At 35.4% G+C, this 18,241-nt stretch overlaps 1 protein-coding gene across 2 annotated transcripts in view; it reads left to right on the top strand.

Moving 5' to 3' along the window:
- MND1 (meiotic nuclear divisions 1) overlaps window positions 1–15,243 on the top strand; it is a 61,505-nt gene extending 46,262 nt beyond the window's left edge. The window contains exons 6-7 of one of the 2 annotated variants that reach the window (XM_021698936.2): window positions 9,134–9,178; window positions 14,996–15,243. In XM_021698936.2, coding sequence (XP_021554611.1) covers window positions 9,134–9,178; window positions 14,996–15,102 — 152 coding nt within the window. In that variant the 3' untranslated portion in view covers window positions 15,103–15,243. The remainder of the gene's footprint in view (window positions 1–9,133; window positions 9,179–14,995) is intronic. The other variant, XM_044912598.1, reaches the window with a different exon arrangement.
- Window positions 15,244–18,241: the final 2,998 nt, after the last annotated feature.

The following is an 18,241-nucleotide window of genomic DNA, read 5'->3' as shown; positions in this document are numbered from 1 at the left end:
AACAAGAGACACGGTAGGAGGTTACTATAAGAAGGCTAGGCCTGCTCATGAATCGTCTTTAAAAGGAAATGCATGCTGCTTGTTAAAGAAGACATCAAATGTGTCATGAAAGAAACTTTGAGAACAGTTTTCTTCCCCAGGTTTAATACCTTCAGGTAATTCAGTTTTAGGATCAGCATGGCTGTGCCCTCTAGCTGTTCATCATAAAAATTCTGTTTTTGCAGTTATCAAATCTGGTCCTTCGTATATTACTCTTATTTGGTTCTGCCTTCCTTCATAATTTCAGTTTTGTGTGTTAGGGGACTTCTTCCTTGATGATACCAATTCTTTGCTTACCCAATTTCATTCTCTTTTCTTTCAAGGACCTACAACTCCTAGCCATACCCAATCAAATCTTCTCCTTTTCTACTTTGTTGTCCCCATTATATTGCCATTGCTCTTTCCCTGGAGACATGACCCTGACTGAGATCACCTCTACTTGTGACCTCCTATTTTTACAATCCTTTTCATAATTTTGATTACTTCTGTCCACTCAGGAATCACTAAAACTTATTTAGTTTGACCTTTACTCTGACTCTGACCTATACTGATGGTGATCCTAAGCCGATGGATCATCTTGAGGTGCAGAAAATCCACAAGGGTAGAGAATTGTGCCAGAATGGTTCATGAAGAGGGGAAACTTATTTCAGGCATGTAATTTCAGATGTTGCTATTCTTGTATCTCTGAATCAAGCAGCAATTTTGGCAATTTCCTCACCTCTTAGAAAGGTGATGAAACTTGATGGAAGAAATTTCAGGGTATATAAGTGATGATGAATTCTCTGGAGAATAGCATAGCATAGTTGAGGAGGAAGTTCCAACTGTAACTTATACTGGTTGCCTGACCTCTGTTCTCAATCTTAACCTTTATGGTTGGTAATTTATTTTTCAACCTAAGGAAAACATGTCCATGTGTATGAGTATTATGCAGGCTATGAGGTCTAAGTCAATGAGAAGAAAATGTTTTCTGGATAACAGTGAGTTAAGAAACTTTATCATTCTTTCTCAACATCAGACCTAGGTTATCTTTTTGTGTTTAATTATGTAGTCACATAAGATCTGTATTTGGATCCTGTAAAATTTTATAATGATGAATTCATTACATGTGTATTCATTTTTGACATTTTTACATTGTGCATTTCTGATCTTTATAGGGGAATGAGAGAATAAGGGTCCTTCCTTCCTGGCTTTGTATTATTTTTATTTCACTCCATTAAAAATATTATCTATTTTAATAAAATACATTAATTATAGAGAATTACAACTTATTTAATGGACAGCAGTTATGTAGGATAATTCCGTTATTCCCTAAATATATTTTAGATGTGAAGGTAGGATATTTTTTTCTGTGGAAAGCTACCAAACTATAATCAGAAGAAAAAAAATCTTATTAAAGCCTGTACACCTGTAAAAAGAATTTTAGACTAACTTCAGTTCATACTTTTATAGAGAAATGTCCAATTCCTCTGTTTTAAAATTCAAAACAGCTAACAAACTTTTATTCAAATGTGACAGTTCTACTTCCAGGCAAGATAGAGTAGTAACAGACGGGATTTATTCTGCCACCTGAAAACACACAAAATATATGAAATAGGTTTTTAAGTTATGTGATATCAGACAATAAAGGACAATGATTCTTAGAGAAAGAAAACAAAGTAAGTCTTAAAATTGTGTTGGCTTATTTTATTGCATTTCCAGGCTGTGGCACAAGGAAGGAGAACCTAGTCAGAGCCCTGCAAATGGAACTGAGAATCAGGGAGACCAGTGTGGCTAGAGTTCAGAGGACAGCATACTAGAGAGGAAAAGTTATACAGAAAGAGATCCCTGGGTATCTACAGAGGGTTCACCTCAAGTATTCGGTGAATGCAGGTGAAGTAACTACCAAAAGCTGGGGAAAGAACAATTTCAGAGAATTAGAGGGAAGAAGTACCCGGCACTCACACAGGACCAAGAATAAGGCCTGTTCTCACCAGGCCGATTGGAAGAATGTATAATTCACAAGGCATTAGGTGGAGCGCTCAAGAACACCTTGCCTCACTTGGCAAACACTAATTAGCCATAGACTGAGCTTTGTTTTCCATCCATCTAACAAACCATAACAGCCAAGTCTTGAAAACATCAAACTATTGCAAAGTAACTTAAATGCATCTCAGAACAAAGCTAAAGAATATTTCTAGAAATACAAACATACTCAGCACCCAACAAAATAAAATTCATAATGTCTAGCATATAATGAAAGATAACCAGGCATGCAAAGAAGTAGGAAAAGATGTTCCTTAGTGAAAACAATAATCCTTCAGTCAAAACTGACCCATAACTGACACAGATAGTAGAATTAGAAGACAATAACATTAAAAGCTATTACAAATGTATCATATAGGGGCACCTAGGTGGCTGAGTCAGTTGGGCATCTGGCTGTTGGTTTTGGCTCAGGTTGTGATCTCATGGGTTGTGAGATGGAGCCCTGCATCAGGGCTCTGTGCTCAGTGGGGAGTCTGCCTGGGGATTCTCTCCCTCTGACCTTCCCCCACTCCCTGCTTGCATTCTCTCTCTCTCTAGAATAGATGAGTAAGTCTTTTTAAAAAAGTGTATGTTCGGGCGCCTGGGTGGCTCAGTTGGTTAAACGACTGCCTTCAGCTCAGGTCATGATCCTGGAGTCCTGGGATAGAGTCCCACATCAGGCTCCCTGCTCAGCAGGGAGTCTGCTTCTCCCTCTGACCCTCCTCCCTCTCATGCTCTCTGTCTCTCATTCTCTCTCACAAATAAATAAAATCTTAAAAAAAAAAAAGTGTATGTTCAAAAAGGTAAGTAGAAACATGGAAGATAACAAAAAAAAGATTCATGTTAAACTTCTGGAGTTGAACACTACAGTGTCTGAAATGAAAAATACACTGGACTGAATTAATAGCAGATTAAACTGCAGGAAAAAGGATTAGTGTATTTGAAGACATAGCAGTAGAAACTATCCAAAATGAAACTGGAGAGGAAAAATAAATTTTTTAAATGAGTATAGCATCCATGACATGTAGGACAACTTCAAATGACCTAATATATTTGGGTTTTTTTTTTTTTATTTTTTTATTTTTAAAGATTTTATTTATTTATTTGACAGAGAGAGAGAACACAAGCAGGGGGAGTGGGAGAGGGAGAAGCAGGCTCCCCACCGAGCCGGGAGCCCGATGCGGGGCTCGATCCCAGGACCCTGGGATCATGACCTGAGCCGAAGGCAGACGCTTAACGACTGAGCCACCCAGGCGCCCCCAAATGACCTAATATATTTGTAATCAAAGTCCCAAAAGGAGTGTATGCTTGGGGTGGGGTATGTGTGTGTGAGTGTGTGTGTGTGTACATGTGTCCAGGCCTGAAAAATGTTTGAAGAAATAACTATCAGAAGAAATGAAGGCTATTTTTTTTTTCAAATTTGATGTAAATTATAAACCCACAGATTCAAGAAATTTAAACATTTAAGTAGTAAATGGCAGCGATCTCCTTATTACTAAAACTAGAGAATTTTTTTTAGATTTTAACCTCTATTCCCCCACATGAGATTATTTCCTTTTCCCAAAGAGATTGTTGTTTTTAAAACATGCGTTTTGATAATGAGGGGTTTCATAGGATTTTGGCTATCATGTTATTGCAGAACAGATTATACTGGATTAAAGGATTATGAGTTTCACAAGTTGATTTTAATAAGATTTGGTTCTTAATAGTGTGGCTGTAGCACCCATGTTACAACAATCAGACTAATTTCTAAGTCTGTCATGGTTTATTTTGTAACAGTTCCTCTGATAAGAGCTGCAACCTTTATATTCATGTAGACATAGCTATGTATAATCTTTTACTTATTTCTCAATAATTCTTGCAGGAAATATTTATATTTCATCATGCTAGATGACTTATTGATATCTACATCAAATAAGTTTTAGCAAGATTGGTTGCAAATATCTAAGAAATGAGAAGTCAAAGCAATAATGTATAAAAAATAAAATTTAATTTTAGCTACTCTGACCATTACTTAAGTGAGAACAGATAAAATAAGTTGTAGTAAAAATTGAATTCCTACAAAAATACTTGAAAGTAAATCTTAGAAGTACTTAAGAAATTTTCTTAGAAATGCTAGGATGACAGTGAAAATGATGGAGTAAGGACCTTTGAAAATGTATCCTTCCATGAAAGCTGCCAAAAATTGTCACAACTTTTCCAGAATTCTAGAAACTAACCAGTGATTTACCTACTCAAGAAAAAATGGCTGAATCTCAGCAAGAATAATAAGCTTTATGGTGTTTTAGTTTGTCCTATTCTCATCCCTTACTCTCTAGCTCAGCAGTAATCTTGAAAAATAACAGCCATGCGTTCCTGGTATCAGAGGGAGTAAAATGGAGCTGGAGCTCTTTAAGACCCTCGTTTCCCCCAAGTTGTCACTATTTGACATCTTTGGTGGTTTTCTGAAAGCCACGAATAGGAAGGATTGTCCTTATTTGATCTGGCTTGTAGTATGCCTGGTAAGCAAACTAGAGACTTTAGTAGCCACACATAACAAAGAATACAGACTTTACAGAATTAGTTCAGAGAAATCACTAAACAAACAATAACAACAAGTACCAAAAACAACAACCCTGGGAAGGGGGGAAGTATGTGATTTCCAGAGTCGCCACATCATATTACTTAAAATGTCCAACTTTCAACAAAAAAATTGCAAGATATACAAAGAAAGTATGGTTCATGCACATGATGTTGGACTTGCTAGGCCCAGAATTTCAGTCAGGTATTTTAAATATGTTAAAAGAGCTAAAGAAAAACATGTCTAAAGAACTGAAGGAAAGCCTGAGAATGAAAACTCACCAAGTAGAAAGTATCTGCAAAGATACGGAAATTATTAAAAAGGAACCAAATGAAATGCTGGAGTTGAAAACCGTAACTGAAACGAAAATTTCACTCGGGATTAACAGCCAATTTGAGCAGGCAAAAGAAAGAATTGGTGACTTGGAGATAGTTCAACAGAGATAATTCAATCTGAGGAACAGAAAGAAAAAAGAATGAAGAAATACCGACAGAGTCTCAAGAGACCTGTGGCACAGCATCAAGAGTGCCAACATATACATAAAGGAAGTCCCCAGAAGGAGAGGGGAGAGAATGGGACCAAAAGAATATTAAAAAAAGAAAAAAGCTGAACCCTTTTCAAATTTGATGAAAAACAATCTATACATAGAAAAAACTTAACAAACTCCAACTTAGGACAACCTCAAAAAGATCCACATATAGACTCATCATAATCAACTTGTTGAAAGATAAACAGAGACTCTAGAAAGCAACAAGAAGGAGGTGACTCATCATACACAGGGAATTTTCAATCAGATTAACAATTTGTTTTTTATTAGAAGCCATAGAAGCCAAAGGCATTGGGATGATGTATTCAAAGTGAAGGGGGGAAAATAACTGTCCACCAAGAATTCTGTATCCAGAAATATTTTCCTTCAAAAATGAAGGACAAAGTAAGATATTCCGAGGTAAACAACTGAGAGTTTGTCACTAGCAGACCTGCCCTAAAAAAATATGGGAGTCTTTCTCATTGAAGTGAAAGGACACTAGACAGTAACATGAAAAAATAAAGCACACTGGTGAAGGCTGCTTCATAGGTAAATATAAAAGACAGTATATATGTATTTTTGTTTGTATCTCCTTGTGGTTCTCCTATTTTATTTAAAATACAGCTGCATAAAGCAATAATGATAAGCTATTTTGTTGGGCACACAATATATAAAATGTAATTTGTGACAGTAACAGCATGTTTGTCTCATTAGACAAAGAAAAAATTTTGACAAAATCCAACACCCTTTCATGATACAAATACTCAACAAACTAGGAAAAGAAGTGAACTTCCTCAATTTATAAAAGGGCATCTATAATAAATCTACAGCTTACATCATATTGAATGGTAAAAGGCTATATGCTGGGGCGCCTGGGTGGCTCAGTCGGTTAAACGACTGCCTTCGGCTCAGGTCATGATCCTGGAGTCCCGGGATCGAGTCCCGCATCGGGCTCCCTGCTCGGCAGGGAGTCTGCTTCTCCCTCTGACCCTCCCCCCTCTCATGTGCTCTCTCTCTCATTCTCTCTGTCAAATAAATAAATAAAATCTTTAAAAAAAAAAAAAAAGGCTATATGCTTTCCTCAAGGATGACCTCTGTTACCACTTCTATTCAACATTGTACTGGAAGTTCAAGCCAGGGCAATTAGGCAAAAAAGAGAAAAGACATCCACATTAAGTATTAAGTGAGGTCAGCAGGTTGTAGGATACAAAAATCAATATACAAAAATAACATGTATCTTATATGTTAACAGTGAACAATCTGAAAATGAGATTAAGTATTTACAAATGAAGGAAATACTTAAGAATAAAATTAGTCAAGGAAGTGCAAAACTTATACTGAAAACTACAAAACATTGAATGAAACTAAAGACCTCTATAAACAGACATTCTGTATTTATAGAAAGACTTAAGGGCGCCTGGGTGGCTCAGTTGGTTAAGCGACTGCTTTTGGCTCAGGTCATGATCCTGGAGTCCCTGGATCGAGTCCCGCGTCGGGCTCTCTGCTCGGCAGGTAGCCTGCTTCTCCCTCTGACCCTCCCCCCTCTCATGTGCTCTCTCTCTCTCATTCTCTCTGTCTCAAATAAATAAATAAAATCTTTAAAAAAAAAAAAAGAAAGAAAAAGACTTAATATTGTTAAGATGGAAATACTCCTCAAATTGATCTACAGATTCAATGTAAAACCTATCAAACTTCTAACTGCTTTTTGGTAGGAATTGGTAAGTTGATCCTAAAATTCATATGAAAATGCAAAGGACCCAGAATAGCCAAAAGAATCTTGAAAGAGGGATGCCTGGGTGGTGCAGTCAGTTAAGCGACCAACACTTGGTTTTGGCTCAGGTCGTGATCTCAGGGTTGTGAGATTGATCCCTGTGTTGGGCTCTGTGCTCAGCTCCAAATCTGCTTAAGTTTCACTCTCCCTCTCCTTCTGCACCCCTCCCCCTCAGCGTGCATGTGCATACGCTCTCTCTCTCTTTCTCTCTCAAATATATAAATAAATCTTTAAAAAGAAATCTTGAAAGAAAACAGTAAAATTAGAAGACTCAAATTTTCCAATTTCAAAACTTCCTACAAAGCTACAATAATCAAGACAGTGTGGTGCTAGTATAAGAATAGACATGCAGGGGCACCTGGCTAGCTCAGTCAGAAGAGCACAGGACTCTTGATCTCGGGGTCGTGAGTTCAAGCCCCACATTGGGTATACAGATTACTTAAAAAAAAAAAAAAAAGAATAGACATGCAGGTTAAAGAAATAGAAGTGAAAGTCCAGAAGTAAAACCAATTGATTTTTAAGACCAATGGTGCCAAGACTATTTAATTAGGAGAAAATAGTGTTCTCAACTAATGGTGCTGGGTATAACTGGTTATCACATGCAAATGAATCCAACTGGACTCCCATCTCAGACCATATACAAAAACTAACTCAGATCAAAGAACTAAATATAAGAAACTATAAAACTCTTAGAAGAAAATATAAGTATATATCTCTGTATCCTTGGGTTAGGCAGCAGTTTCTTGGATAGGACACCAAAAGCTCAAACAAACAAAGAAAAAACAGATCAATATGACTTCATTAAAATTAACAAATTTTGTGTATCAAGGTACCTTACCAAGAAAGTGAAAAGAAAACCCACAGAATAGGAGAAAATATTTGTAAATCCTGTATCTGACAAGTGTCCAATATCCAAAATGTATATATTTTTAAAAATTACAACTGAACAATTTTTGAAAACCCAATTTAAACATGGGCAAAGTATTAGTTTTTCCAAGGAAAATATGCAAATGGTCAATAAGCATAGGAAAAGATGCTCAACATCATTAGTTATTAGGGAAATGCAAATCAAAACCAAAATGAGATACTACTTCACAATGCATAGGATGGCTATAATAAAAAGAATGGAAAATAATTGTTGGTGAGGAGGTGGAAAAATTGGAACTCTTAGTTTGCTGGTGGTATTGTTAAAATGATATAGCCCCTTTGGAAGACAATTTGTGTCTTCCCCAAAATGTTATGCATAGAGTTACAATATGAGCCAGCAATTCCACTCCTAGGTATATATCCAAGAGAATTTAAAAAAATGTTAACACAAAAATTATTAAATTATTCATATTAGCAATAAACAACCCAAATGTCCATCAACTGATGAATGACTAAACAAAATGTTGTATATCCATACGATGGAATACTATTTGACCATAAAAAGGAATGAAGTATTGATACCTGCTACAACATGGATGAACCTTGAAAACATGATGCTAAGTGAAAGAAGCTAGACACATATTGTATCAATTCATTTATATGAAATGTCCAGAATAGGGAAATTCATTGAGATGGAAAGTAGATTAATGGTCTCCAGGGGCTGGGGGAAAAGGGAATGTGGAGTACTACTCATGGGTATGGGATTTTCTTTTGGGTGATGAGAATGTTCTGGAATTAGGTAGTGGTGATGGTTTTACAACCCTGTTCTAAAATCTTCTGAATTATACACTTTTGTGAATTCTGTAGTATATAAATTATCTTTCAATAAATAAATGCCATCATAATAAATAGTATTTACGCTCAGTTGATCATGGCACTGTTAATGTGCTATGTAGATTAACTTGAAAGACATAGATATAGATACATTTAATAGCAAGATGTATAATATAAATTTTTTTAAGGTCAGGTTTGCTATAATCTATATACTCTAAAATTCTTATCATTAAACTTAAATTATTGTATTCTCTTGATGTTGTAAATTATTTGAGAAACACATCTCACACTTATCTTTAAAGGAACAAGTACAGTAATAATGGACATTTAGGAAAGGGAAGTTGTTTACATTGACTATTCATGACTAATATAATGGAAACCAAAATTTCTTTGGGAAGTTGAGCAGGATTGTTGGATACAATATGTCACTATTTGAGCTTTTTACATAAACTCCTATTTGTATAACCTTTTGTTCATGTAAAAAATGAGTCTGTAAATAGATGAATATGATTATTTATATATATATTTTTTTCAGGTCAAGCAAATAAAGTAGCCAAAGAAGCTGCTAACAGATGGACTGGTATGTATTATAATGGTACTGCTAAGCTATAGTTAAGCTTTTTCCACACTTACTATGATATGAAATGCAGAAGCTATTTTGCCTAGTTTTGTTCAAGAAAAGACCTTTCCAGAAATGTATGGGTTTTTTTTTTTTTTAGGATTTTGTTTATTTTTAGAGCACGCACACGTGAGAGCAGGGGGAGGGGCAAAGGGAGAGGGAGAGAGAGAGAATCTTGAGCAGACTCTGCACTGAGCGCTGAGCCTGACGCGGGGCTCAATCCCATGACGCTTGAGATCATGACCTTAGCCGAAACTGAGTCATATGTTTAACTGACTGAGCCATTCAGGCATCCCTGTATTAAGTTTTTATTAAATCATTACATTAAATCATTTCAGTTACTTAAGTTTATTTTTTTAAAAATCTTACTATGAGTCATTTTGTATGTAAAATACAACATATTTTTATAAAACCAATGACTGCTTGCAGTTTAATTTTTGTGTAATTTTTCCTAGGTAAATCACTTGGGCTAATCACTTAACCTTCATGATATTAGTGCAAGATAAAACTTTAAGAATTTCATGAATCCTAAAGATTTGTCTTCTTGCTCATAATAATAATAGCTAACATTTGTTGAGGGCTGGACTATAAGCCAGGCATTGCAAAGAGTATCTGTGGTGCATTCTCACTTTATCTCTGCAACAATCTTGTGAGGCAAATAGGATTATCATCCCTAATTTTAGAGATGGAACTGAGGCCATCAGGAGCCCATGGTGACGCAGGGGCTAGGCAGTGAACAGGATTTAGAACCCAGCTTTTCTGATCCCAGAGTCCGAGCTCTTACCACTACATGATATTGTCTTCTCTGTGTACCTGCTTTCATATAAATGCCTCATTAATCCATTTGCCAATGGATACACCCTCTGGTCTACACCAGAGATGTTCTAAGAAATGAGAATTAATAAGGCATTTTCCCCTGTGTCTTAAAGTGTAGAAGAAAGTTATTAAAATAAGGATTGTTGTCAATTGTATACAGGTATGATTAGTATTGTTAAAACCTATCTACAAATTACACTGAGGTTTTTCTAGTATTCTAAAGTAATGGTAACTGAACTTTTACCGTCCTGGTAAGAGTCTATAATACCTTCACATGTACTACTACTCATCATTCTGTTTCTCTGGGAGAGTATGGTTAAGATCGTATTGACACAGAGATGCAGAAAATTTAAAGTATGCCTTGAGTCAAAGGTGATTAGTCATTGGATGTACAAAGGTTTGAGCCAGGTTTCCTGACTCCATGTCCAGGCTTCTGTATGTCACAAAATGTTTAAGAATCATGTTTCCTTGTCTATTTTAGAATTAAGTAGATTGATAAAATCATTGTAATTGGCCTTTGGTTCCTATAAAATTGCAATCTTGTTTATTACAAAGTAATACATTTCATAAATAATGTAATGCTTTAATGATAACAGAAGAGGGTAAAAACAGCAAGTTAACATTAAAGAAAAGAGAAGAATGAGATGTGTGTCCAATAAGTATAAATAAATAATAAATACAGTGATACCAATTTAAATTTGAGAAATACAAAATTTTGAATGAGCAAAAAAGACAAGTGGTCTCGTAGGTTAAAAATAAGAAAGTGATTTCCCCCAATAGTTCTCAGCAAAGCAGCTCAGCAAGCAGTAGGAACAAGCAGCCTGTGTATATGGTGGGAAGAAGTTGACTTTGAAAGGAATCCGGATTGTGTTCTTTAGCTGCTGTATCACTTATTGAACTTCTCTGAACCTGCTTCCTCTGTGTAGATTATATCTACCTTATGTTTTGGGAGAATTAAATAAAACAATTTGTAAGCCCTTTCACGCAATGTTAGATACACAGATAAATACTCCCCTTTCCCATTCTTCTCTTTAAAAAATCCTTTCATGTTTTGCACTTGATCATAAACGTCCAGTTATGATGAAAAAAAGGAACATTTTGAACTTCTTTTTCCCCTTATGTTATTACTTGAGAAAGAACTTGAAACTTTTAAAATCATATAGGAAAGAAGATATTTTTAGCACAGCAGAAACAGCTGTTAGGAATTGTGTAAGACTGATGAATCACAGACCTGTACCCTTGAAACAAATAATACATTATATGTTAATAAAAAATAATACTACTTTGTAATAAAAAAAAGTAAAAAAAAAAAAAAAGGAACCATATTTCCATTTGAAGTTACAACTTGCTCCTTCCAACATAAAAGTGTTATGAAAATCATGGAGTTAAAACAAATTACACCTCAGAAAACCAACCTGTCTTCAAAACAAAAAGAAAACATCCATAATATTTGTAACTAAAGATTGTTACCTACTTATTAGTTAAGGGTTTGCTTTCCTTTTACCTAAAAAGGTCCTTAAAATGTGTGTAGAATGGAAGATACTTACTGTTCAGTAATTCAGTATTTCAGTTTTATAAAATGAGAGATTACCTTAGGGTATAACTATAACTAGAAATATCACATCTAAATGATTTATGTATGGCATTAAATACACCTTAGATGTGATTTAACAACTTATATAAAACCTTGCTTAATAGTTAAGATAGTGGAGTTTTTATGACTTTGTGTGAGAGGCATCTCAATGAGTGAGGAGGGGGATAGATGCTGTGAGGTCCTAAACACTGACTCATGTTTATGATATTGCCCATCCTATTTCTGCATATATCCTGAGGATGCCACCATGGAAATGAACAGAAATCCTGCTAGTCTTAAGGCTGTTTCTTTAAAGGAAAAAAACAAACAAACAAACACTATTTCTTATCCATTTATAAAAATTTCCACGTAATAGGAACATTTTATTTGACGGGGAATGAATTATCAAGATTTCAGGTAACATTGTCTTGAAGGCAAAATGTGGTATATCCATACGATGGAATACTATTTGACCATAAAAAGGAATGAAGTATTGATACCTGCTACAACATGGATGAACCTTGAAAACATGATGCTAAGTGAAAGAAGCTAGACACATATTGTATCAATTCATTTATATGAAATGTCCAGAATAGGGAAATTCATTGAGATGGAAAGTAGATTAATGGTCTCCAGGGGCTGGGGGAAAAGGGAATGTGGAGTACTACTCATGGGTATGGGATTTTTTTTCTCTCCTGGTCCAGGTTTGAAGTCCATTCCTTCAAGCTTCCTTCATCGTTGCATCTGTTCTCTCATTTCCCGGCAAGCTTTCTGTGCTCTTGGAGCCTGTTCTGGAAGCTGTACACATAATACTTGATCTTTTCTCTTTAACATAAATAACAGTTTGGAATTATTTAGTAATAAGTTGATTTTTCTCTCTCTTGTGTCAGCTTGAAGGCCTAGGCTCTCTAACTAATAGAGTACCTGTAATACACTTTATACCTGTCGTACACCGTTCATGAATGATTTCTCTGTAGTGTGTGATTCTGTTCGTTAGCATTTTATCCGCAGTAGAACTTTCAAAATTGGGAGTCGCTGTTCTCAAACCCTGCCCCTGCTTTATCAATTAAGTTTATCTAACACTGTAAATTCTTTATTGGTCATTTCAACTATATTCACAGCATCTTCATCAGAAGTAGATTCCATCTCAAGAAATCACTTTCTTTGCTCATCCATGAGAAGCAACTCCTCATCCCTTCAAATTTTACTATGAGATTGTAGCATTTCGGTCCCATTCAGGCTCCACCTCGAATTGTAGTTCTCTCGCTATTCCCATCACATCTGCAGTTACTTGCTCCACTGAAGTCTTGAACTCCTCACAGTCATCCTTGAGAGTTGGAACCAACTTCTACCAAACTTGTTAATGTTGATATTCAGACATCTTCCCATAAATTGTGAATGTTCCTAATGGCATCTAGAATGGTGAATCCTTTCCAGAAAGTTTTTAATTTACTTTGCTCACATTCATCAGAGGAATCACTTACTATCTATGGCAACTATAGCTTTATGAAGTGTATTTCTTAAATAAGATTTGAAAGTCAAAAGTACTCCTTGATCCATGGGCCACAGAATGTATGTTGTGTTAGAGCACAGGCAGAGTAGATTTAACAGAGTCCTTAAGGGCTCTAGGATTTTCAGAATGGTAAATGAGCATTGGTTTCAAGAGAAAGTCACCAGGGGCATTAGCCCCTAACAAGAAAGTCAGCCTGTTCTTTGAAGCCAGGCACTGACTTCTCTCTGGCTATGAAAGTCCTAGATGATATCATCTTCCAGTAGAAAGCTGTTTCATCTACATTAAAAATCTATTGTTCAATGTAGCCACCTTCATGAATGATCTTAGCTGGATCTTCAGGAGAACTTGCTGCAGCTTCTCCATCAGCAGTTGCTGCTTCATCCTGCACTTTGATGTTAGGGAGATGGCTTCTTAAACCTCATGAACCAGCTTCTGCTGGCTTCCAACTCTTTTTTCTGCAGCTTCTCCAAGTCTCACCGCTCAGCCTTCACAGTACTGCGGAGACTTAGGGCCTTGCACTGCATTAGGCTTTGGCTTAAGGGAATGTTGTGGCTGGTTTGATCTTTTATCCAGACTACTCCACTTTCTCTATATCAGCAATGAGGCTGTTTCACTTTCTTATCATTTATGTGTTCACTGGAGTAGTGCTTGTAATTTCTCTCATGAACTCTTTGCAATCACGACTTGAGTGTCTGGCACAAGGGGCCTAGTTTTCAGCCTGTTTTGGCTTTCTCCCCAAGCTTAATCATTTCTAGCTATTGATTTAAAGTGAGGGATGTGCAACCCTTTCTTTCACTTGAACACTTAGAGGCCGTTGTAGGGTTTATTCATTGGCCTAATACTATAGTTGTTGTGTCTCAGGAAATAGGGAGGCCTGAGGAGAGGTACAGAGGCGGGGGAACCGCCAGTTGGTGGGACAGACACACAAAACATTATTAAGTATGCTATCTTATATAGGTGCAGTTTGTGGTGTCCCAAAACAATGACAATAATAATATCAAAGATCACTGCTCACAGATCACCAGAACAAATATAATAATATTAACAAAAGAGTTTCAAATATGTGAAAATTGCCAAAGTGTGACATAATATATGAAGTGAGCAATGCCATTAGAAAATGGTGCCAATAGACTTCCTCAACACATGGTTGCCACAGACCTTCAATATGTAAAAACTGTACTATCTTTGAAATACAATAAAGCGAAGTACAATAAATGAAATTAGATACTTGGATTGCTTTTATTTTTTTCTTTTATTACATTGGAATAAAGATTTAGCCGTAAATCTTTATACACAATTTATTTTGTTTCCTTGGGATAAATTCCTATAAGTAGATATAACACTTCTTCAGTGGCAAAATGCATTTTAAATACCCCCCTAGAGGACACAAAGGATACATCTACTCCTATCTTAGTGTTAAGATAGGAGAACTACCTTCTATTCTCTTCCCTTCTCCCTCGCACTGGCCTGATTATCTGGAAACCATTATTATCTGTGGGGAAAGGAAAAAGGTCTGGAGAGAATGTGTACCCTTTGGGAACAGGAGCAATTGTAATTCCTGAGGTAAGAGTCCTGGCCTCTGCTGTGGAAATGTGGAAGAAACACCATTGTTAGCCTTTCCCTGTTTTTGGATTATTCTTAAGTCAGGTATTTTTTAGTGGCAACTAATTTGCTGAATTTTTAAATATGTGATCTGGTTGCTCAAAATACTAATTAAAGTATTTTCTTTCTTTGGAAATGAATTGCCATTACTTTTGAAAATAAAGCACACTTCTTATGTTGATACTTCTGAAAGTAATAGAAGTAACAAAAAAGAATATAATTATATTTGACATGTTTTCTGATTACATTTTCAATTTCTCAATTTTCTTTATAGATAATATATTTGCAATAAAATCTTGGGCCAAAAGAAAATTTGGGTTCGAAGAAAATAAAATTGATAAAAACTTTGGAATTCCAGAAGACTTTGACTACATAGACTAAAATGTTCAATGTTGGTAAAGGATCTGTGTACTTGTGAATATGTAATTTTTCAATTTATTATCCAACTAAGTGTACTGAATTGCCATTTACCTGTAATTGTGTTTATCATTTTATTAATTTTAAATAAAGTATAAAGTGGAGATGGTTTTCACTTTTTTTGATCTATCAAAAGCAGGATTATGACTATATTCCCAAGTGGTCATCAAAGTAGGATAGTGCAAATAAAATCATCCACTTAGGTTTAGAAATAATTTTTTAGAGATCAAAGACATCATGACATGACAACATTTTTTAGTTTCACTCAAATATTAAATATTGAGAACTAAGGGTACCTTTGAAGTTTCTATTCCAGACATACACCCACACATTAACACTTGGAACTAACCTTTAAAACTTTAATGGTTGCTCTACTATTTTTTATTATTTAGTGGAAAATGTATGTGATTGATTCTTAGTATACTGCATCATATTTGTGAATTTCCTATAGAAAAAAATAAGTTTAGAGTTAGGTAGTAATTCCTCAGTCATGAAAACTTTCTTTTGACTTTTTGATGCCCTTTTACTGTAAACAAGCACGTGGCCCATTGTCCTGATTTATGTACTTTTTAAGATATAGTGGCATTAATATGGCACATATCACCAGCTAGAGTTCAGGGATTTTTTTTTCAACTACCTAAAAAAGAGTAAATTAAAAATAATTTGTTTTGTGTATATGACTTTTTTCCAATTCAGCTTGGGTGTTTAGAGTATTGTAGGCACTCCAAGAAAAGCTTAAAGAAAAAAACCAAAACTAATGTGTGTAATGCCCTTTACACACATGCCTTAATTTTTTCTCATACTAAATTTGATGTTCTTTTAAGTAACTTGAATGAGATACTCCATATGTCTGAAAAGACCCAAACAGCATCCAAACCATTTGTTAGTGAATCTGGCCTTTGTATTGCATGGAATTGCTCTGGGCCTTCTTAATTACTTCCTGGAGGCTGGGGGGAGCAAATTGGTCCATCTTTGTTCTTTGTTCTCAAGACTACTTTATGTTGCCTTAGGGCAACAGCTCCTTTCACAGGAGAAAGTATTTGATGGAAGAGACAGAGGGCAAAAAATAAAAATAACCAGTCATAAGCCTTTCCCAAAAACACCAATTGTGGGAATTCCAAAATTTCTCAGTTTGCTGTTTATTAGGAAATGTACTTCTTTGTTTAAAGAAAGAGTATGTATGTTCCAAAAGGAAGCCATTTCTAATGATCCCTAAAAGATTTTGGGCAACTTTATAAAAATTGAAGTATAATTAACATACAATATTATATTAGTTTCAGGTGTACAGTGTAACAATTGGGACATTTGTATACTTTGCAAAATGATCATAGTCTAGTTACCATCTGTTACTAAAGTTATAAAAAATTTTTCTTGTGATCCAAACTTTTAAGATTTAGCAACTTTCAAATTTGCAATATAATATTATTGACTATAGTCACCAAGCTGTACATTCCATACATCTCCATGACTTATTTATTTATATAACTTTGTACCCCTTGCACATTTCACCTACCCCCACACCCTCCCCTCTGGCAACCACCAACATACTCTATCTATGAGTTTTGTTTGGTTTTGTTCTGTTTGCTTATTTTTTTAGACTCCACATACAAGATTCCATGTATTTGTCTTTCTGACTTATTTCACTTAGCATAATACCATCTAGGTCCATCTATATTGTTGCAAATGGCAAGATTTCATTCTTTTTTATGGCTGAGTAGTATTCTGTTGTACCACATCTTTATCCATTCATCCATTGATGGACACCTAGGTTGTTTCCATATCTTCACTATTATAAATAATGCTGCACTGAACATAGGGCTGCATATATCTTTTCAAATTAGTGTTTTCATTTTCTTAGGATAACTATCCAGAAGTAGAATTTTGGATTTTAGTTCTATTTTTAACTTTTTTAGAGAACCTCCATACTCTTTTCCATAGTAGCCATAGAAATTTACATTTCTACTAACAGTACTTGAGGATTCATTTTCTCCACATTCTCACCAACACTTGTTATTTCTTGTTCTTTTTTTTTTTTTAAGATTTTATTTATTTGACAGAGACACAGCGAGAGAGAGAACATAAGCAGGGGGAGTGGGAGAGGGAGAAGCAGGCTCCCCGCAGAGCAGGGAGCCTGATGTGGGACTCGATCCCAGGACCCCGGGATCACAACCCGAGCCGAAGGCAGTCACTTAACCGACTGAGCCACCCAGGCGCCCTATTTCTTGTTCTTTTGATAATAGCAATCTGACAGGCATGAGGTGATATCTCATTGTGGTTAGTGATGTTGAGTATCTGTTCATGTGTCTGTTGGCCATCAGAATGTCTTCTTTGGAAAAATGTATATTCAGATCCTCTGTCCATTTTCTAATTGGATTATTTTTATTTGTTACTGAGCTATATGAGTTCTTTATATTTTGGATATTAACCCCTATTGGATATGTGATTTGCAGATACCTTCTCCCATTCATTAGGTTGCCTTTTAATTTTGTTGACTTTTTTTTTCCCTGTATAGAATCTTTTTAGTTTGATGTAGTTCCATTTGTTTATTTTTATTTTTGTTGCCATTGCCTTTGGAGTCTGATCCAAACAAAATATCACCAAGAGCAGTGTCACAGAGCTCACTGCCTATGTTTTTTTGTAGGGTTTTATGGTTTCTGGTCTTACATTCAAGTCTTTAGTCCATTTTGAGTTAATTTGTGTGTATGGTGTAAGATAGTGATCCAGTTTCATTCTTTGCATGTGGCTATCCTGTTTTCCCATCACCATTTATTAAAGAGCCTGCCCTTATCCCCATTGTATATTCTTGCCTCCTTTGTCATAAACTGATTGACCATATATACTTGGGTTTAGTTCTGGGCTCTCTATCTATTCCATTGATCTATGTGTCTGTTTTTATGCCAATACCATACTGTTTTGATTAATTTGGTTTGAAATTAGGAAATGTGATACCTTCAATTTTGTTCTTTCTCAGGATTGCTTTGCCTATTTGGGATTTTTCTGTTAGTTTGTTGTTAATTTATAAAGATGTAAAATATTTTTGTATATTAACTTTGTACCCTTTAGCTTTACTGAATTTATTTATTATAGTAGTTTTTTGGTGGAG

Source organism: Neomonachus schauinslandi, chromosome 2 (genome assembly GCF_002201575.2).
Source record: "Neomonachus schauinslandi chromosome 2, ASM220157v2, whole genome shotgun sequence".
Classification (NCBI taxonomy): Eukaryota; Metazoa; Chordata; class Mammalia; order Carnivora; family Phocidae; genus Neomonachus; species Neomonachus schauinslandi.
The sequence above is the reverse complement of the archived record's forward strand: the minus strand, read 5'-3'. Positions and strand labels throughout refer to the sequence as shown.